Genomic DNA, 16,334 nt, shown 5'->3' with positions numbered 1-16,334 from the left:
CGGGGCCCCCCGGGCCACACCCTCCCCTGCCATGGCCACTGTGTGCTCCATGGCTGACAGGGGACAGGCGGAGGTCCTGGCACAGGCTCCCACATCCTCACTCCTTCTTTTCCTAGGGAAAAAGGGTTTGTGCAGGGTAAGACCCTTTTGCAGCTCTGCAGAACTGGGGTGGTTGGGCGAGCTGGGGCAAAGGGCTGCCCATACAGGAGCAGAGTGTTTGGTCTGGCACGTTTTCCTGTGGCAGTCTGCTGACACTCACTGATGAGGAGGACAATGTTTTGGTGCTCTTTTGCTTCCTCTGCTGTGAGTCCCAGGGCTATTTTCTCAGGTGGGAGGAGGGCAACTGCATGGTGCTATGCAACTCCCTTTCCAAATCACCTCCAGTGCTTTATCATGATAGGAGTGCCACCAGGACAGCCACTTCCCTGGCTACTCTTGCTTATAGAGCCAGAGCAGGGAAGCTGCAGACCTGCCTTGCTAAGTGCTTTATCTTGGGACATGAAAGGTTTTGGCTCCTCCAAAGTAGCTGCAGGAGCACTGGTACAGCTGCTTAGTGATGGAAGCCAATATCTCTGATATTTTTCCATTAAGGATGATAACAAAGCCTCAGACCCTGGGGTTTTCCCTCTTTCTGACAACTGCAGGAGACCTGGCCCTGCTCAGGGGAGGCAATGCCCCCTAGGGCATCCCCCTGGGCTGGGGCAAGGGATGACCATCAGAAAGTGAAGGCAGGGATGGGGGATTGAAGGCAGTGGGAGCCCAGAGACCTGTTCCCGGGGCTGGGAGTGCTGGCTGACCGAGGTGTGTTTGCTGCCAACCTTTCCCTTCCATTCACGTGGATTTTTTTCTCTCTCTTTTTTTTTTTTCTTTCTTTTTTTTTTTTTCAAGGTCCTGGCCACAGTCACTGGAGCTATGAAGGTAAATACCATGCAGTTACTCTTGCTTTTTTTTCCACCACCCTGGATGTAAGCCAGCTGTGGTTAATGATTACAGGGCTCCTGTGTGCACTCCACCGCTCACCCTTCCCTCCTGCCTGACCCAGGCGTTTCAGCAGTGCCCAAACCTGGGCACAGATGGGCTGAAGAGCCGGGGGTTGCTCTGATTTGAGCAGGAAGCAGTGGCTCCACCAAGGGTTTCCCCAGGGTGTGCTGGGGATATCCCCTGCTTGAATGGGAACCCCACTGAGCCCGTGCCAAGCGAGAAAGCAGGTTGGGCTCTCAAGGCTGGACACGCAGCCCGTGCTGGTACTTTGACCTGTCAGGGCATTGCCTTGTGTCCTCACCTCTGTCACTTTCCCTCCCCATCCTGCCTGGTCCTTCCCTTCCATCATGGCTTAGTGGAGGCTTCTCCATCACTGTAGGGCTAGCAAAAATGCACCCCTTCTGGTGGTGGACCCCAGCACCATTACTGTGCTTGGGACCAGGAGCTGGCTTGGACCTGCTAATGGGTGGCTCCATCTTTACGGGGGTCCTGCGAGGGGCTGGGGACAAGCCTGGGTTTGCACTGGCCCAGGATGTGCTAGAAGCAGCCTTCTGCAGTGCAAGAGGAACTTTCTGGGTCATCGGCTGCACTTATCCCAAAGAAGTGCCAATTTAACCAGCCACGCGAGCCATGTGAGCTGGCCCTCCACAGGGCCCACCAGTGCAGTCAACAGCCAGGGACCCATCAGACCTGTGGCTGTGGGATTCTATGAACTCAGCCACACCGTGGGACCTCGCTGGAGCAGCAGCAGAGGCAAAGTGGTGGCTCAATACCTGCCAGAGGCCAGGCTGCGCAAGGCAGCAAGAGTGTGATGAACTGCAGAGCAGCAGCTCCTTGGCTTGCCAAGTTCACTTGTAAATGATCTTCTCACGCGCTTCCCAAACACCCCAAAATAGACTTCCCTGGCAGCTCCTCATGCTCTGAGACCTTTCCTGACACAGCTGCATGCAGTCACATGGTGGCATAGAGCTGCTCCCGAGCTAATCTGATGGAAACTAACCTTACATGCATGGCTCCTTCCCTGGCCCGTGCATGCCCCCTTCCCCACCACCCACCAAAACCCCATTCTGGTGGGCAACTTGCCCAGGTGGTCTTACTGGCAATCCATCACTTCCTCCTCGTACCAGACCTGCAGCACTGGGGCGTGGGCCACCCGGACTGTAAGAGAACCATGCAGTCACCCATCAACATTGACACATCCAAGACCATCTTCAGCCCACAGCTGCGGCCAATCCAGCTCTCTGGCTACAGCCTGCCTGCCAACGAGAAGCTCAAGCTGAGGAACAACGGGCACACAGGTGGGTCTCAAGGCACAGGCAGAGGCTGGAGCACGGGCAGAGCCTGCTCAGCCTCTCCTGGCAGGATCAGCCTCTCTGACACCCTTCTCCTGGGCTTTGGGAAGGGGATTCTCTTGCATGTTGCCTTCAAGGCCAAAAGAGAAGCATGGGGCTGTTGATCCTTTACAGGTTCATGTGATTTTCTGGTTGAAGGGGAGAAACCAGGAGATGGAGAAATTGCTAATCTCTGCCCTTGTGAACTGGTTCTGGGAATCTGTTAAAACCTGCACTTCCTTTAAAAATGTTTGTTGTATTTCTAATGCAGGTTTGCAGCCACTGGTTCCTGCCCTGCATTTCACTTTCAAAGGACCAGTAAGTTTCTGATGTGACTTAGTCTTTAAGGTACATACACCTCACTTCTTTAAGACATGATGTTGGCCAGCTTCTGTAAGTCTGTGCTACAGCATGCTGTCTCAAGATATTAAGAAATTTTTGTAGGTCTTTTATTTCCCTTCTCCAACTTTAGAAATTTTTTTTTTTTTAAAATCTGGATAAAACTTACCATTTTTCAGTACCAATCAGTCTTACCATGCCATATATGGAGGAAAAGCACATCTCCTTCCTGTACATCCGCACAGTTGGGGATGGTGGGTCCTCGTCACTACCAGCTTTTTCTGCGAGTGGGCCGAGTGTTTTGTGCACGTTAGTGTCTGCCCATTCTTGAGCTAAGAAAAGGTGGTGGAGAAAGGGACGTGAAAACTTGCTGATGCTGTAGTAAGGCAACCTCTTGCCCTGATAGCTGGCAAGATGGAGCTGACCTGTGTATCCAGCAAACTCAGCAGGTCAGACTCGCTGTACATGGTCAGATCAGCCGTGTGGTGCATGCAGAGAGTTTTATGTTATGGCCTCCTGCCCTACCATGCCTGCAGAGTTAAACCAGTTGAGCTCAGTAGTTGCTATTTTAGACACCTTGGCATCTGGTGTTGCTTGGTGTTTAGAAAAGCAGTCAGAGCATTTTCATTGGGGTATTGGACAGGAGGGAGGAAAGTAGTTTCTCACATGCTCATAACATGCTTTTTTTTTTTTTTTTTATTCTGGCAACTACTGGTCTGTTTTATGAAAAGCCATAAACAAATAAAAAAGTTGCAAGTCCAGTGAGATATTTGTAGAGTTACTCCTTTTGTAATATAGAGTGCATATGCTGTATAATCTTTTTTTCAAGGGCCTGAAAATGACTCAGGTATCCAGTAGAAGGAATACAGTGATTTAGATATCTGCTTTTACATTACTTTTGTATAAATTCCCAGGAAGGGAGCAGTCTCCTACTTCCTGTATTTGAGTTTTCTATCTCTGAACCCAGTGGCAGGGAATATGGGAGAGGACAAATGACTCATCACAGCTTTGTTACATGGTTAACCTCAAATCTGTGCCCTAGCTTGGTGATGTGACTAAGAGACACTTCACCTATAAAGGAGGAAGGACAAGACTGACATTTAAAGTGAAGAAAAGGGGCTTAGAAGCATAGGACAGCCTTTCTCAGGGTCCAAGGATGCTCCTGGTATTTTTTCTGCATGTCTCAGCTTATAGATTGGCTACATTGCTGTGTGAGTCCAAGATAGCAACTTGAGTTGAGTCCCAGTTTAGCAACTATAGTTGCTAAACTACATTAAAGTAAAAGGCAAAACTAAGAATGTATTTACTGTACCCAAAGAGGCAGAATTGTAGTTCTACATTCTTTCAAAAGTTTTAATGCTTCTGTGCCACCAGTTTCAGCATCGTCAGACACTTGCAGGCTGCTTTATTGGACAGGTCCAAGCTCACCAAGTGCTGCAGCTCTCTCTGTCCCACCACCCTCCTCTCATAGGTATTCACCACTCTGCCAATACCTTTCTTCATGAATTTTCTTCACGGTCTCTTTATATTATTCTCACTTACTGAATTAATTATTGGATAACATTTGACTTGGAATTGGCCCTTGAAAGTCTCTGCAGCGGGGCTTTTCACTTTCCAGCATTTTCGTAGCAGCTATTTTAGAAGTTGATGCATTTACCGGAGTGTTCTACAGCCTGAAGTTGGAAGCTGGACCCTGTCTCATTGGCACAGCTCTGACTATTGACTTGTGCATAGCCTCATAAGAGATGGAAACTGAATTTCTTTGTCACGACCAACTTCCTCAAGCCCAGGATTACCCTTTCCCTTGAGCCATCTCCTCTGCCTATCCATGGGATGGAACTGGGCTTTGTGTTTTACTGACTGACCTCTTCCTTCTGCCTCTGCAGTTGTCCTCGAGCTGCCCAAGTCACTGGCCATCACAGGTGGCTATGCCCAGCAGTACCAAGCTGTCCAGCTGCACCTGCACTGGGGCTCCCCACGGGGACCTGGTTCAGAGCACACTGTCAACGGGCACCGCTTTGCTGCGGAGGTGAGGAGACCTTGAGGTGGTGGATGCTGGGCAGTGCTGGAGCGTTGTGCTTCTCCTATCCCATGGTCATCACTGGATGAATGCTGTAGCCCCTGGCCAGGATCCCTGCTCCCCCAGGTGGCCCTGCAGTACCAGATTTCGGTGCAGGAGGCCACACTTTGGTGCTGAACCAGACTCATGCCACAGCCTGCGGTACAGAGGGGAGAATGTGACCATGTTCCTGGACATTCTGCCCGTAGGTGGGCTGGGGCTGGGGCTGGCTGAGCCTGAACTTGTCCTCATGCTGCAGTCTAGACCTGGACTGATAGAGCAGGAGCTGTAGTTGTCTCCAGACTGGAGGAACCAGCTCCCTGGGCGGCTGTGAGCAGCCTGCTTTAGGAGCTGCAGGGACTGTTTGCTCTGTACACACTGTCCTCCTGCTCCGCCAGCTCCCATCTGGTTTTATCCCTCCTTCTCTAGCTGCTGTCCTCAAACTGAGCCTAGCTCTGCAGTATGACCGCCCTGGTATCTAGGGCAGAGTGCTGGTTTGCTGTCCCTGACCAGTGAAGTTCCAGCTGGCAGACCTTCACGCTTGCTGCTTTGCAGCAGCAGGTTTTCTCAGTCCCACCAACCTATTCCGTTCCTAGAAAGGGTGATGGTCACGGGTGCATGTCTCTCCCAGCAATTGCACTTGCAGGCTGGAGACCCGTGGGGGTGAGCACCACCCAGAGGTGCCCATCCTGCATCAGAACTGCCTGTTTCCTTTCCAGATCCATGTAGTCCACTACAACACCAAGTATGAAAGCTTTCAGCAGGCAATGGTCAACCCAGATGGGCTGGCTGTACTGGGAGCATTCCTGGAGGTGAGTCTCAATAGGTCAGCCCAACATGAGAGGGAGCAGGAGCAGGGGAAGGTTGGGACTTCTCTCTAAACTGAAGAGATACAGATTTGATGGGTGGGCTGTTCAATGAGTGAGGAATTGGTTGGATGGTCACATCCCGTGGGTAGTGGCCAACAGCTCAATGTCTAGATGGAGACTAGGGACAAGTGTTGTCAATCAGGGGTCCGTACTGGGACTAGTGCTGTTCAGTATCTTCATCAATGTCATAGACAGTGCAACTGAGTGCACCCTCAGCAACTTTGCCAATGACACCAAGCTGTGTGGAGCAGTCAACACACTGGAGGGAAGGGATATCCTCCAGAGGGACCTGGACAGGCTGGAGAGGTGGGCCTGTGCCAACCTCATGAGGTTCAACAAGGCCAAGTGCAAGGTGCTGCACCTGGGTCAGGGCAATCCCAAGCACAAACACAGGCTGGGAGATGAGTGGATTGAGAGCAGCCCTGCAGAGACAGATTTGGGGGTGTTGGGGAATGAAGATCTGAACATGAGGCAGCAATGTGTGCTTGCAGCCCAGGAAGCCAATCACATCCTGAGCTGCATCAAAAGAAACGTGGCTAGCAGGTCAATGGAGCTGATTCTCCTCCTCTGCTCTCGTGAGACGCCACCTGCATTACTATGTTCAGTTCTGGACTTCTCAGCACAGGAAAGATGTGGACCTGTCAGAATGGGTCCAGAGGAGGCCATGAAGATGATCAGAGAGATAGAACACCTCCTATGAAGAAAGGCTTAGAGATTTAGCGGGCTTGGAGAAGAGAAGGAAGTCTCCAGGGAGACCTTATAGTGGCCTTCCAATACTCAAAGTAGGGGCCTATAAGAAAGATGAAGACAGTCTTTTTAGCAGAGCATGCTCCAACAGAATAAAGGATAATGCTTTTAAACTAAAAGAGGGTAGATATAGACTAGATAGAAGGAAGAAATTTTTACATTGAGGATGGTGAAACACTGGCACAGGTTGCCCAGAAAAGTAATAGATGCCCCATCCCAGGAAACATTCAAGATCAGGTTGGATGGGGCTCTGAGCAGCCTAATCTAGTTTAAAATGTCCCTACTACTGCGGCATGGTTGGATTAGATGACCTTTAAAGGTCCCTTTCAACTCAAAATATTCTATGATTCTTTGACAGGGGTGGGCAGACTCAGGCACAGTTTTGGAAAACTGGCAAAGGTGCAGAAGTTCCTGGGGAGAAGAGAGAGGGTGGTCCAGAGGGCAGAGCAGCCCTGATAGGAAGAAGGAGTGACTGGAATAGGGTACCTCTCACAGGGCGTGGTATTTCCTTGCTGACACTGCCACCACCACCCAGTCTCCATTTGGCCCTTGTCCTTTTCACTACCATGGGGTCTCTGTGTTGCAGGTTGGGCCGAGGGAGAACCTATACTATCAGGAAATACTTGAGCATCTGCAAGACATCCAAAGAGAAGGTAAGGCCCTGTCCCACCTAGCACTCAGTGTCTCAGGGGCTGCAGCCTGGCAGAGAGAGGCAACCCCAGGAGTTTGCCATATCTTTGTGAGAAGGGGAGCATTGCACAACTTGTGCAGAAACAGCTGTCCAACGTGCCCTCTGCTCCCATGTGCTTTCCCCTGCCTCCATGGCAAACCCACTGCTCTTTCTCCAGCCACAGCAGAGTGGACCCTGGCACATGCAATGCCAGGCTGCGTATGATCTCCATAGTGGACCAGCCTCTTGTCCTCAGAGGTCTGCCCCAGTCTCTCACTCCCATGATGTTTCTTCTCCCAGGCGAGGAAGTCCTCGTGTCCGGATTCAACATTGCAGGTCTGCTGCCTGAAAACCTAAAACTCTACTTCCACTACAATGGCTCTCTGACCACCCCTCCCTGCTATGAGTCGGTGAAGTGGACCGTCTTCAACCAGACCATGCTGCTCTCTCATAACCAGGTCCGTCAGGGCAATGAGTTCTGTGCTGGGTCTTGCCCAGCCTCTCCCTGCAAGCACCCCTGGGGCTCACCTCATTCCCCAATGCGGGACGCACCCCACTGTGATCACACTGTTCTCCTTCCAGATGTCAATGCTGGAGATGAGCCTGAGAAACGACGACAACAAAGCTCTGCAGAACAATTACCGACCGGTGCAGAACCTGAACGGGCGACAAGTGCTGGCAAGTTTCCAGACCACCCTCCTTTTAACAAAGCAACTGCCTGCTGGTAAGGAGCGTGTGAGTGTGCTCAGGCTGCACTCAGCCGCAGGGATGCAGCGGTGGGGTGAGAAGGAGTCAAGGCTTCATGTTTCTGATGGAAATGCAGAATTTGCATGAGGTAGCCCGGCAGGTGACTTATGGCAGCATCGGTCTTGGGGTCCTGTTTTCCCTGATTTCTGTGCTTCTCACCCAGTCTGGGGAAGATAGGTTCCTAGGGACTACATTATCCTTGGTCTTGCAGAAATAATAGTAATAGGACTAGGGGATGTGTGGCCAAGGGCAAACAATGAGGTCCTAGCATCCCAGTTCGCTTCTTCATCCCCAAATGCAATAGCTAAATTCAGTCACATCTGCAATGTGCAGTCAATCTGTCTGGTCTTGCAGTGAGCACCCCACCACCAAAGCCTGTGGGATAGGCAGTGCAGGGCACCCCTCCTGAAGCCTATGCCTTTCCAGTGGGGCAACACAACCATCCTCCCTGGGTGCACAGTCCCCTGCCTGCGGCATCCCTCTCTGCCCATCCGCAGTTCATCCTTGAAGGCCTCACTTACATTGGTGGTTTCCAGCAACAAGTAGAAATTCCTGTTAATACTCAGGTGTGACTATCGCTTGGCATCACTGAATACTTGCCTGTTGCTGCTCTCAGGTCACTGAGTTTTTTCTGTCCAATATCCTGTTCCTTTCCTGTTTTGGTGGCATTTCCTACACCTTGTGTCAAGGTGACTAATAGAAGCAGCACACGGGCTTGGTCCCATGCGCTTAGGTAATGCCTGGGTAACCACACACCACGGTGCAAAGCACTTCCCTTCACTGTCCCACCTGCACCCAGCTCACTAACAGCTGCAGGCTTTTTAATGGACGTGGTCTTCAGCTTGGCTAGCAGTTTCCCATGTGGCACCACATCAAATGCTTCACTGAAGTTGGGAGAGATAAAATCTACTGCATTTGCTTTGTCTAGAATATCCCTTATCAAAGAAGGATATCAGGTTAGGCTGGCATGCTCTATCTTTGGTAAACCTGTTAGATATTTTATCATATTTTCCATTTACCTTCAAGCCTTTTTCTTGCCATTTTCTTGCAGAAGCTGTTCCAAAGCCTCCAGTCATTAAGGCTGGGGCGAGGAGGGGGGGAGTTGCCCAGCTCAGCTTGTTGGTTTTTTTTTTACTTTCCTTATTTGCTATTTCTATCCAGCAACCCCCACTTTAACAAAGGCACAAAGCCCTTGTTCCTGGAGTGCCAGGGCACTGTCCCAGCACTCCCGGATGAGGTTACTGGTCCTCCACCTTGCGTGTACAGAGTTGTTGGGGTTTTACTCCCCACCTTGGTGCTGATAACTGCCTGGGGCTGCTGAGCACCGAGATAAGAGTGCTGTGGGGTCATGTCTCGCTTCGCTTGCAGCTGCACCTCCTGCACCCACGCTTGTTGATCTTTCCTCAGTCACCCCCCCAGTTTAGTAGAGCCGCTCCTGTCCCCGGCTGCTGGACAAAGCCAATGGCTTCCCTGCAAGCCACCATGCAGCTGGATATGGCTTGAAGATAGTGCCACTCTGCGCTCGATACCGTGTACAGATGATAATGCAGCTGTTTAAAAGCCATGCTGTCGCGGCAGGTAAATATTTGCCCGGCACAGCTCCCAGGCAGCATGTCGGGCCACCAAGCCATCCCTCTGCTGGGTGCCCTGTGAGCAACAGCCACCTGCCTCCTCCTGCTCAACACCTCACTGCAGACAACTGCCCCCACAGTTGCTGGGCTCACTCCATGCCCTGCTCTGGGGTCACCTGTGGGGTTCGGTGCAGTCATGGGGTGCTGCACCACTTGGCCCCCTGCCCGCAGCCTTCTCGGGGCAGCGACAGCAGCAATGGGGGAGTTTCTGGCTGGGTTCAGTGAGACTTTCATGTGGTTCAGGAATCTTTTTTTTTTCCCTTACCCACCTTCCCTCGATGCTTTTGACAGTTTGTCAGGACTAGGCTTCCTCCAATGAGCTGGTGGGGATTGGGCAGGCAGCTTCCCCTGCATAATACTTGCAAGTGACCGGGTCTTGAGGGCAGCCCTGCTTTGACAGGCTTGACACTTTCCTACTGAAACACCTCAGGCACCCTCTTGACTGCTCTGTCTCTCTTCCAGGTAATGATAACTCAGCAGAAGAAGGTAGGTGAGGGGCTGGCCCGAAGGAGGGGAAGGTGTCTGGGGGGGATGTACCTACCTGGGAAGGAGGGTGCTGGCAGCCATGTACTGAGCTGGGGAGGTTTGCAGGGCTACCCTAGCATGTGTGCAGCTGGCTCTTACCCTCTCGCCTTCATCTCCTTCGCAGGACACTCCAGCTCTTCATTTCATGCGGGTAAGCGTGCTCAGCCGAGTCTGCTGCCTTCATGTCTCCCCCCACCTTCAGGCTACTAGCCTGCTCCAGTTTTTTTTCCAGTGGCCACAGGCCATCAGCCTTAGTGTAACATGCCTGTGCTCCGCTTGCAGGTGATGTGCTGGCTGTGCTCTTTGGGGTGCTCTTTGCTGTCACAGCGCTGGCCTTCCTGCTGTACATCTACAAGCACCGCAGCCAGAATGCACGGTGAGCAATGGGGAGCTGCAGAAGGAGGGGGCCCAGGGGATAGCGCAAATCCGGGGTACAAAGAGGAGGATTAAGGGTGGCCTGTTGGGCAGCAAGGTGGGTTAGAAAGGGCTCTGCTGTCTGCTCTAACACTCTTCCCTTTCTCACCCCACCAGACTGGACTCACCAACTAAATTGAAGGTCATCTACACAGCAGCCACGACCGAAAACACCGTCTGAGCTCCGTGCCTCTGCAGCAGTCACAGCTCCAACCGTTCATCCAGCCACCCCACCTTCCCTCACTCCCACCCTGGACCGAGGGAGGGATAACACTCCAGCATCCCTCGGCTGCAGGAGCTGCCCACACAGATTGTTTGCCTGGGGCAGCACCTGGCCCCAGCACATATTTTTGTTATAAAAAAAGGTTAAAACATATTAAAAAAAAAAATAAATAAAAAGTAAAAGCCTCCCGTGGCGCTAGCCCTTTCTGCTGTCCTTGTATGAAGCTGTGGGGCAGGAAAGAGCACTGTTGGAGCTGGACCTGTGGTAGAGAGGTGCACACAGACCCCTTCCCAACCAGCAGAGATAGCATCAGCCTCCATGCCCCGGGCAGAGCTCCAGAGCAAGCAGCACAGGGCTCTTTGCACAGCCCAGCCCTGCCCTCCATCGCTCCAGGACTTCTTCCTCCTCTTATTTGTGCAAACTGTTGGAAAAACAGCCACAGCATGGTAGGGCTGGAGAAAGGCCGAGCTGAAGGTGGCAGGGCCACTGCTTCCTTGCCGGCCAGGCCCCACCCAGCTCCCCTCCATGGTAGCTGGAGCAGTCCCAGATCCATGGCGGCCTACCACCTTTCCTGGTGGCTCCAATGCAGCTGGAGCCAAGTCCCAGGGAGCTCTACAGCCACGCCAAAACCAAGAGAAACAGGCCAGGTCCAGGAGACAGGAGGAACCTGCGGGTCTCCAGCTCTCAGCAGCCTCCACCCCAAAGCACTAAAACTAGAGCCCACTCACTATTTGGATGAACTGAGCAAGACATCCAGGCAGCGGGTCTGCAGCTGTCAAGACATTTCTCTCCCACTCGAGTCACACCAGCAGAACCCACTGCTGCTGCAGGGTCCCATGAGGGCTGTGCCACTGGCCACACAGAGGCCTGCTTGTCTGTGATACAGCTTTTTATTGGTATAAAAGCCCACTGTGGATAAAACTGCCTTCTCAGCCCTGAGCTCAATGGCAGCTTCTCCCTCCCAGTGCTATGGCACAGGGGCTGGTGCCTGCCTGAAAATCCCCCTTCAAGTGCAGCAAAGGGCAATGATCCACTGCAATGGTCCCTTGAACCCCCTTCTCCCCAAGATGTGCCAGCATAAGCTGTGCGGTTGCATCTCCTCTTAAGCTTTCCACCACCCTCCACGTCCACTGGGCTCTTTGGGTACCATCCTCCTCACATCCTGGGTGCTGTCAGTCCCACCTCGGATCCCCCAGCACCGTCCTCCCTGCACCAGGATGCCAGCTCCCTGCAGCTACTGCAGTCCAATGTCAGGGCCACAGCTCCCAGGGCAGTGAGGCCGGTCAAAGAGGTGGAGAAAGTAGCACCACAGTGGTCAGCTGCAACCCAGAGCGTGGAAGTGCTTTGCAAAGTCACTTCCTCCGCCCTGCAGTGAGGAGGTGATGTGGATTACATTGCCCAGGCACAGGGGACAGCACATCTTCGGCGGCAAGCAGAGAAGCGATGGGTTTCTTTGGGCTCAGGCTTTCAGCAGTCCAAGGCAGCATCCTTCCCAGGCAGGCTAACTGGGGCTCTGCTCGCAGCAGGGCCAGCAAAGCTGGGTCCCCAAAAACTGAGCTGTTCTCCAGGGTTTCCCACAGGGGCATTGGAACAAGCCAGCCCCAACCACACCAGTAGTCTGGCTGCCGCAGCTGGACCCCAGTGCCTGCCCCGAAGGGACTGGCCAGGGTCCCCCAGTCCAAGAGAAAAGATATTGCAGAGAAGGTGACGGCTGCTTTTGCCGCCAGGATGAAAGGGAGGGCGGGGGTGGCTGGAGACAGGAGCATCCTGCAGGGCCTCAGGATCCTGGCTGGGGGCTGGCTCCGTTCCGTAGACCTCCAGAAAGCAAGAGGAAAAGGAATCAGTTTTCATCAGACTCCTTACCCTTAGCCTTACCTCCAGTAGAGGCAAGAACCCAACCACAGCCCTAAACCCCAACTTCTCCTCCAGTCTGTAGCCAAGAGGATGACATCCTTGTTCCAGCTCCAGGGACAGCCTCTCCCCATCCCAGCACCAGTCTCAGTACCCAGAATGACTCGCAGTGTTCCCCATCTCCTTTATGGTACAGGACTTACAGAGCAGGAAGCGCCGCAGGTTCTGGGCAGATCCCCCAGAAAGCAGGTAAGCCCAGGTGGCAGCAGCGGCCATCAGCAGGTAGGAGGGCACCAGGCTGCCAACGTACAGCGGGTTGCAAAATGTCTGGGGAAGAGAAGTATGAGAGGAGAGGAGTAAGCAGGCAGGAGAGGACATGGACAGAATGGGTGGCTGCATCATCACCTTGACGAGTAAAATGGGACAGGGGACACCACCTCCAGGATTCAGCCTGTGCCCCAGACCCAACTGCCTCGCTAGTGCTGAAGGCTGGTCAGGCTGCCAACGTACAGCGGGTTGCAAAATGTCTGGGGAAGAGAAGTATGAGAGGAGAGGAGTAAGCAGGCAGGAGAGGACATGGACAGAATGGGTGGCTGCATCATCACCTTGACGAGTAAAATGGGACAGGGGACACCACCTCCAGGATTCAGCCTGTGCCCCAGACCCAACTGCCTCGCTAGTGCTGAAGGCTGGTCCGCCACTCCAGCATGGGGACCAGAAGGCACCACAGCCATCCCCCAGTACAGATCACAGCTACTCACCGACCCCGAGACAGCAAGGTGCATGACAACAACGGCAGTGATCTCCCACCAGCGCCGATGCTCACAGCCATGGAAGAAGAGGATCCCCCAGAAGGTGTGAAGGAAAACCAGCACCATGGTCATAAAAGCTGCAGGGAGCAGCAGAGGGGTGTCACCAAGGAACCACCCACCCTGACTTGGCCTGCAGGCTCAGGGAGGAATGGAGAGGAGGCAGGAAAGGGGAGGAGGGGTACTGCTGGGCTGGACCAGGAGGTGCTGGGACAGACAGTGAGCGTGGAAGGGATCTGAGAGAGGAGCAGGGAGGGTGACATAGGACATAAAGCAGGATTCGGGACAGAGAGATGTGGTAGGGGACTGTAAGGGTTCAGACAAGTAGAGGGTGCAGCACAGAGGGGGTATCATGGAGGGGAGACTCCAGCCCTCTGGGTCTGACACATCTATTGTGGGGCAGAGACATAAGTGAAGGGTGCTGGTTGCTCACCTGAGGTCAGGAAGTAGAGCTGTGAATCCCCATGGATGCCCACAGTGCCAGGCCCTAAGGCATCTGCCAGGAGATTGATCATGGAGAAGGCGCCGCTCATGAGCCCAAAGCCCACGCCAGCAACTGTCAGGACAGGGACACTGTCAGGCCTGGAGCCCCCCAGCTGACTGGGTCACCCCAGTCAGCTTCAGTGTGAGAAACCTCCCTTTCCCCACCAGAGCAGGAAGTTTATACAGCCCCGTGTGGGCTCACCTTCCAGATCGGGGTGCACTGCTCTGTGGAGCACTCACCATATGCCATTTGCTGAATGGAGATGGGGGAGCAGCCATCCTCGCTGAGGGCCACGAGCCCTTCGATTGCCTTCCTGCAAGGAGACAGCATGCTGGAGGCCAGTACAGGCTGGCCACCTCCTTGGCACAGCACCAGGATGGAGCACACAGGCCTAGCGTCTCACTCTGCACCATCGCACTCTCATAGCAACCTCCCCACCACCAAGCTGCACCACCCACCACGGAGAGCATCCACAAAACAGTCCTGACAAACCACTGGACAAACCACACACGTGAAAAACAGGAGAGGCCATGTAGGAAGATTTTCCACAGAACAATGTGTCAGCTAGCCTGCAGAGCAGGGAGAGGGTGAGCAGGACACGGGCTGTGAAGCAAGCAGCACCCCCACATGGAAAGCAGCCCCAGTGCAGGCCTGAGAGGTGCAGGCCAGGAAGGTGTCCCTGATCTCCATTTATAGTCTTAGAAGCTGAGAAAAAAATTTAAAGGGGTGCAGAGAACAGCTCAAAGACGTAGAAAAATTCTTTGGGGAGAAAAACTGGCAGAAGTGGACTTCAAAATTTTTATCCGCTAGAGGTGTGGTGGGCGAGGAGGATGACAGACAGCTCCTCAGCCTGGGCAGGACAGCAGCACTTGCAACCGACCGGACATTCAAAGGGCAAACAAAATGCGCTGGTTCGCGGTTTGCATTGAGAGGCTGCTCCACGGAGCTCTGCTACCCTCTGCCTGCATGCCTCGGGCAGTGCCCTTTTTTTTTTCATGCCCGCCCTTCCCCCAGCCCGTAACCAGTGGCCAGCCCACAGGGAAGGCCTGTGGGGGTGTGAGGAATGCTGACACTTCCTCTTGCCTGCCTGCCCAGCATAGCGTTTGTGCTCTGTCCAAAGGCAAGACAGGGTTCAGCACAAGCCCGATGGAGTCAGGGAGGCCATGAGCTGGTGAGGCTGCACCCAGACTTTGCCCTGGGCTGGGCAGGACACTGAGAGAAGGGCTGGCAGTGATGTGTCACCCCACAAAGCCCAAAAGTCATCTTCAGGCTGTCCCTGCTCACACAGAACTATTCCTAAGAAAGGAACAAGACCTGTCGGGAGGTGAGGGCAGATCCCTACCCCTTCTCCATCCAATATGCAGCAAAGTGGGCATTTTCCAGTGCCTGGTATCCCTCTGAGCTGTGAAAGCACTGCAGGTGCTGGTCACCAGGGCAGAGAGGATGTGACACATCCTGGAGCAGCTCAAATCCACAGCACACATATCCCCAAATTCAAGGAGATGCTACCAGCCACATTAGCCCCAAGTCCTCCAGACCTTAGGGCTGCTCAGCTCCACCACCTGAGACCCACTCGAGGTCACTGAACTGACAGAGGCACCACTGGTGCACTCCCAGAGAGAAATGAAGCGGCTTGGTGCCATGCTTAGCACTCCTCCATCTGGTACCCACCACAGCCAGGAGGTACAATCTGGAGCAGGGTGGGAGATACCCTTACCTGAGGAGCTTGTAGTAGAGGAAGCGGAAAGTCTCCTGCAGCAGCACAGAGAACATCACCCCAAAGATCAAGAGCCCCTTCTGCAATGGCTCATCCCGGGGGTCGCTTGCTTTAACCGCGATGAACCAGACGAGGGAGGAGAGCAGCAGTGACACCAGCCAGAAGAAAGCCCTGTGAGAGAGAGTGAGTTCCTGCTGGCCCCAGTGCTGTGCCGTGACCAGCCAAGCCTGTGTCCACTGGTGCTATCCCCCTGTGCTGGCGCTGGCAGCTGTGTCCCGGGCTCACCCACTGTCCTACCAGTACCAGATCCAGTATCACACCCTACCGATCCCACAGTGGTACTGGTACCAGTGCTCTACCAGTGCCACCAAAACCAGCGCCCTCCCCATCACGCCCATGCCATGTAGTGACCACAATGGTACCAGTACAATACCAGTGCTGTACAGGTGCCCCTGTTGTGCAAAAGGTGGCAATAGTATGAGTACCAGTATGGGTGCTCCTCTCGTGCCCATGACGGTACCAGTACAAGCATCAGTGCTCCTGCTGCACCTCTAAGGGTTCCAGTACAAGTACAGGTACTGGTGTTCCTGTCACGACCAGCACCATCAGCATCCCTAATGCATCCATGACCGTATCAGTAAGAAAAATAGTACTGGTGCCCTTGTCATGCAAGCAGCAGCACCAGTATGAGTACTGGTACTGGTGCCCCCATGGTGCCTCCACCAGTTCCAGTCATGTCCCTGACGCATTCATGCTGGTGTCAGTGTCCCCATGACGTCCATACTGGTACCGCTGCCCTTGTCACGCCCATACCGGTACCAGCACCAGCATTGGTGTCTGTGCTCCTGTCACACCCGTATCAGGACCAGCACTGGCACTGGTACGACTGGCCCTCTGCATCCGTATTGGTACCAGTGCCCCTGTCACACCCACACTG

At 53.6% G+C, this 16,334-nt stretch overlaps 2 protein-coding genes across 2 annotated transcripts; one reads left to right on the top strand and one right to left on the bottom strand.

Moving 5' to 3' along the window:
• Window positions 1-888: 888 nt before the first annotated feature.
• On the top strand, window positions 889-10,494 carry LOC104275462 (carbonic anhydrase 9-like; the record flags this gene model as incomplete). The annotated part of the gene is made up of 11 exons (XM_009871426.1): window positions 889-918; window positions 2,109-2,279; window positions 4,538-4,680; window positions 5,430-5,522; window positions 6,913-6,979; window positions 7,297-7,454; window positions 7,579-7,720; window positions 9,837-9,860; window positions 10,024-10,050; window positions 10,182-10,275; window positions 10,431-10,494. Coding segments are annotated over 11 exons (1,013 nt in total), but the record flags the coding sequence as incomplete, so codon positions are not given.
• A 1,819-nt stretch (window positions 10,495-12,313) lies between these two features.
• APH1A (APH1A gamma secretase subunit) lies at window positions 12,314-15,568 on the bottom strand (the record flags this gene model as incomplete). The annotated part of the gene is made up of 6 exons (XM_009871425.1): window positions 12,314-12,351; window positions 12,591-12,714; window positions 13,149-13,276; window positions 13,630-13,752; window positions 13,920-13,993; window positions 15,398-15,568. Coding segments are annotated over 6 exons (658 nt in total), but the record flags the coding sequence as incomplete, so codon positions are not given.
• Between the last annotated feature and the right edge of the window lie 766 nt (window positions 15,569-16,334).

The sequence above is a fragment of the Apaloderma vittatum genome, unplaced genomic scaffold (assembly GCF_000703405.1).
Source record: "Apaloderma vittatum isolate BGI_N311 unplaced genomic scaffold, ASM70340v1 scaffold21506, whole genome shotgun sequence".
In the NCBI taxonomy this organism is placed as follows: Eukaryota; Metazoa; Chordata; class Aves; order Trogoniformes; family Trogonidae; genus Apaloderma; species Apaloderma vittatum.
The sequence above is the reverse complement of the archived record's forward strand: the minus strand, read 5'-3'. Positions and strand labels throughout refer to the sequence as shown.